The 2981-nt window shown below is 65.7% G+C and overlaps 1 protein-coding gene across 1 annotated transcript in view; it reads left to right on the top strand.

The window, feature by feature from the left end:
* PKD1 (polycystin 1, transient receptor potential channel interacting) overlaps nucleotides 1-2981 on the top strand; it is a 42931-nt gene that overhangs the window by 10250 nt on the left and 29700 nt on the right. Inside the window, 3 exon segments of the mRNA XM_027771007.1 lie at nucleotides 17-1823; nucleotides 2010-2159; nucleotides 2843-2981. The exon segment at nucleotides 2843-2981 is cut by the window's right edge and continues 291 nt beyond it. Coding sequence (XP_027626808.1) covers nucleotides 17-1823; nucleotides 2010-2159; nucleotides 2843-2981 — 2096 coding nt within the window.

Below are 2981 nucleotides of genomic sequence, written 5' to 3'. Positions count from 1 at the left end.
TGCGGTATCCAAACGCGCTGGGCAGCGCCTCGGCCAATCGCACCGTGGACTTCGTGGAGCCTGTGGGCTGGCTGACCCTGGCTGCCACCCCCAACCCGGCTGCCGTCAACGCCAGCATCACCTTCCGTGCAGAGCTGACCCGCGGAAGTGGTGTCGCTTACACGTGGTCCCTGGAGGAAGGACTGAGCTTGGAGACCTCTGAGTCAGTTGTCACTCTCGTCTTTCCCGTGGCCGGCCTGCACCTGGTCACGGTCACGGCCGGGAACCAGCTGGGTGTGGTCAGTGCCACCATCGAGGTGGCTGTTCAGTTGCCTGTGAGCGGCCTCAGCATTAGGGCCAGTGAGCCAGATGGTGGCTTTGTGGCAGCTGGCGCCAGTGTGCCCTTCTGGGGGCAACTGACCGTGGGCACCAACGTGAGCTGGAGCTGGACAGGGCCAGGTGGCAGCCAGTGTGGCCAGCACGTCGCCGTGGCCTTCCCTGAGGCCGGCACCTTCTCTGTCCAGCTTAACGCCTCCAACGCGGTCAGCTGGGTCACAGCCACATACGGCCTCACCGTGGAGGAGCCCATCGTGGGCCTGGTGCTGTGGGTCAGCAGCAAGGTGGTGACGCCTGGGCAGCTGGTCCAGTTTCAGGTCCTGCTGGCGGCTGGCTCTGCTGTCACCTTCCGCCTGCAGGTGGGCGGGGCCCGTCCCGAGGTGCTCCTTGGGCCTCGCTTCTCCCGCAGCTTCCCCCGGGTGGGAGACCACCTAGTGAGCGTGCAGGCCGAGAACCACGTGAGCCGGGCGCAGGCGCAGGTGCGCGTGCTAGTGCTGGAGGCCGTGGGCGGGCTGCAGGTGCCCAGCTGCTGCGAGCGGGGCATCCCCACCGGCACTGAAAAGAACTTCACGGCCCAGGTGCAGCGGGGCTCTCGTGTCGCCTACGCCTGGTACTTCTCACTGCAGAAGGTCCAGGGCGACTCTCTGGTCATCCTGTCGGGTCGCGAAGTCACCTACACCCCCGTGGCCGCGGGGCTCCTGGAGGTCCAGGTGCGAGCGTTCAATGAGCTGGGCGGCGAGAACCTCACGCTGGTCGTCGAGGTCCAGGACGCCATCCGGTACGTGGCACTGCGGAGCGAGCGCTGCTTCACCAACCGCTCAGCCAGGTTCGAGGCTGCCACGAGCCCCAGCCCCCGGCGTGTGGCCTACCGCTGGGACTTTGGGGACGGGGTCCCAGCACAGGACACAGAGGAGCCTTGGGCTGACCACTCCTACCTGCAGCCGGGGGACTACCGCGTGGAGGTGAACGCCTCCAACCTGGTGAGCTTCTTTGTGGCCCAGGTGACAGTGACTGTCCAGGTGCTGGCCTGCAGGGAGCCCGAGGTGGACGTGGCCCTGCCCCTCCAGGTGCTAATGCGACGCTCTCAGCGCAACTACCTGGAGGCGCACGTTGACCTGCGGGACTGCGTCACCTACCAGACCCAGTACCGCTGGGAGGTGTACCGTGCCGCCAGCTGCCAGCGGCCAGGGCGTATGGCCCGCGTGCCCCTGCCTGGCGTAGATGTGAGCCGGCCCCAGCTGGTGGTCCCACGACTGGCACTGCCGGTGGGCCACTACTGCTTTGTGTTTGTGGTTTCATTTGGGGACACGCCACTGGCACGGAGTATCCAGGCCAATGTGACGATGGCCCCCGAGCGCCTGGTGCCCATCATTGAGGGGGGCTCCTCCCGCGTGTGGTCAGACGCACAGGACCTAGTGCTCGATGGCAGCAAGTCCTATGACCCCAACCTGGAGGATGGCGACCAGACACCCCTCAGCTTCCACTGGGCCTGTGTGGCCTCGACGCAGGTTAGCTGCCTGGCAGGCCCGTCCTCCTGGTCCCTCGATTGTGCGTGCTGTGTCCAGGGGGTGCCCAGTGCTCACTGGCCTGGCTGTCGCAGCCTTGGGGAGGGGTCCTGAGCTGTCCCCTGGGCCAGGCTCTGCTGCAACCGGCCGGGGCTCTCACACCTTGCGTCCCCTGTGTGTGGGCTGCAGAGTGAGGCTGGTGGGTGTTCGCTGAACTTTGGGCCTCGCGGAAGCAGCATGGTCACCATCCCCCGGGAACGCCTGGAAGCTGGCATGGAGTACACCTTCAACCTCACTGTGTGGAAGACAGGCCGGAAGGAGGAGGCCACCAGCCAGACGGTGGGTACTGGGTGCCCAGAGGACCCCACTCTCGAGTGCTTTCGAGAGGCTTCAGGTTCTTTTCTGACATGAGGCTGCCGGGATACGAGTTCTGTGTGACCGCGTGTTCAGCCCCAGCACGATTTCCTGCCCCGTGGGGTCAGTTCCACGTGAACTCTTACAGAAGCACACAGCCCTGGAGGCCTGTTAGTGCCCTCGTGCCGCGGTGCACAGAGCCCCTCTCCACCCCAGAGCCGTGTCCGTGGTGAAGGTGACCACCAGCTGCACCAGGCCTTTCTCAGCTGGCCCACTCAGGGTGGGGACTACCCAGTGGACATTTGAGCAGGGACGTGCTGTGGCCGCCCCACGGGCTCTGCTGTTGACCAGGGGCAGCGGCCCAGGTGGCAGGAGCCTGAGACAGCCTTGTAAGCAAGCCACCCTCGGGCTCACATCCGCATGCATGCATCCCCCGGGTCAGGGCTGGGGCTCCGGCCTGCCCTGAGCCACTCACATGCCAGCTGTTGCGCTCCATCCGGGTGCCCTGGTGCAGGAAACAAACTCAAGGGCTCTGGCCACCCGGTGACAGACCCCTCCCAGTCTAGGACCTGGGACTTGGGCACAGAAGGGGGCGCTTTTTCCTGCTCCTCTGGTCTTGGGAGCGGGACCTGGCTGAGCGTGGCCTCCATAGCCCCGCCTCTCCCCAGGTGCTCATACGGGGTGGCCGGGTACCCCTCGTGTCGTTGGAGTGTGTGTCCTGCAAGGCGCAGGCAGTATATGAAGTGAGCCGCAGCTCTTACGTGTACCTGGAGGGCCGTTGCCACAACTGCAGCAGCGGCTCCAAGC

Source organism: Tupaia chinensis, unplaced genomic scaffold (genome assembly GCF_000334495.1).
Source record: "Tupaia chinensis unplaced genomic scaffold, TupChi_1.0 Scaffold000178_1, whole genome shotgun sequence".
In the NCBI taxonomy this organism is placed as follows: domain Eukaryota; kingdom Metazoa; phylum Chordata; class Mammalia; order Scandentia; family Tupaiidae; genus Tupaia; species Tupaia belangeri.
This window is presented reverse-complemented; position numbering and strand designations above follow the sequence as displayed.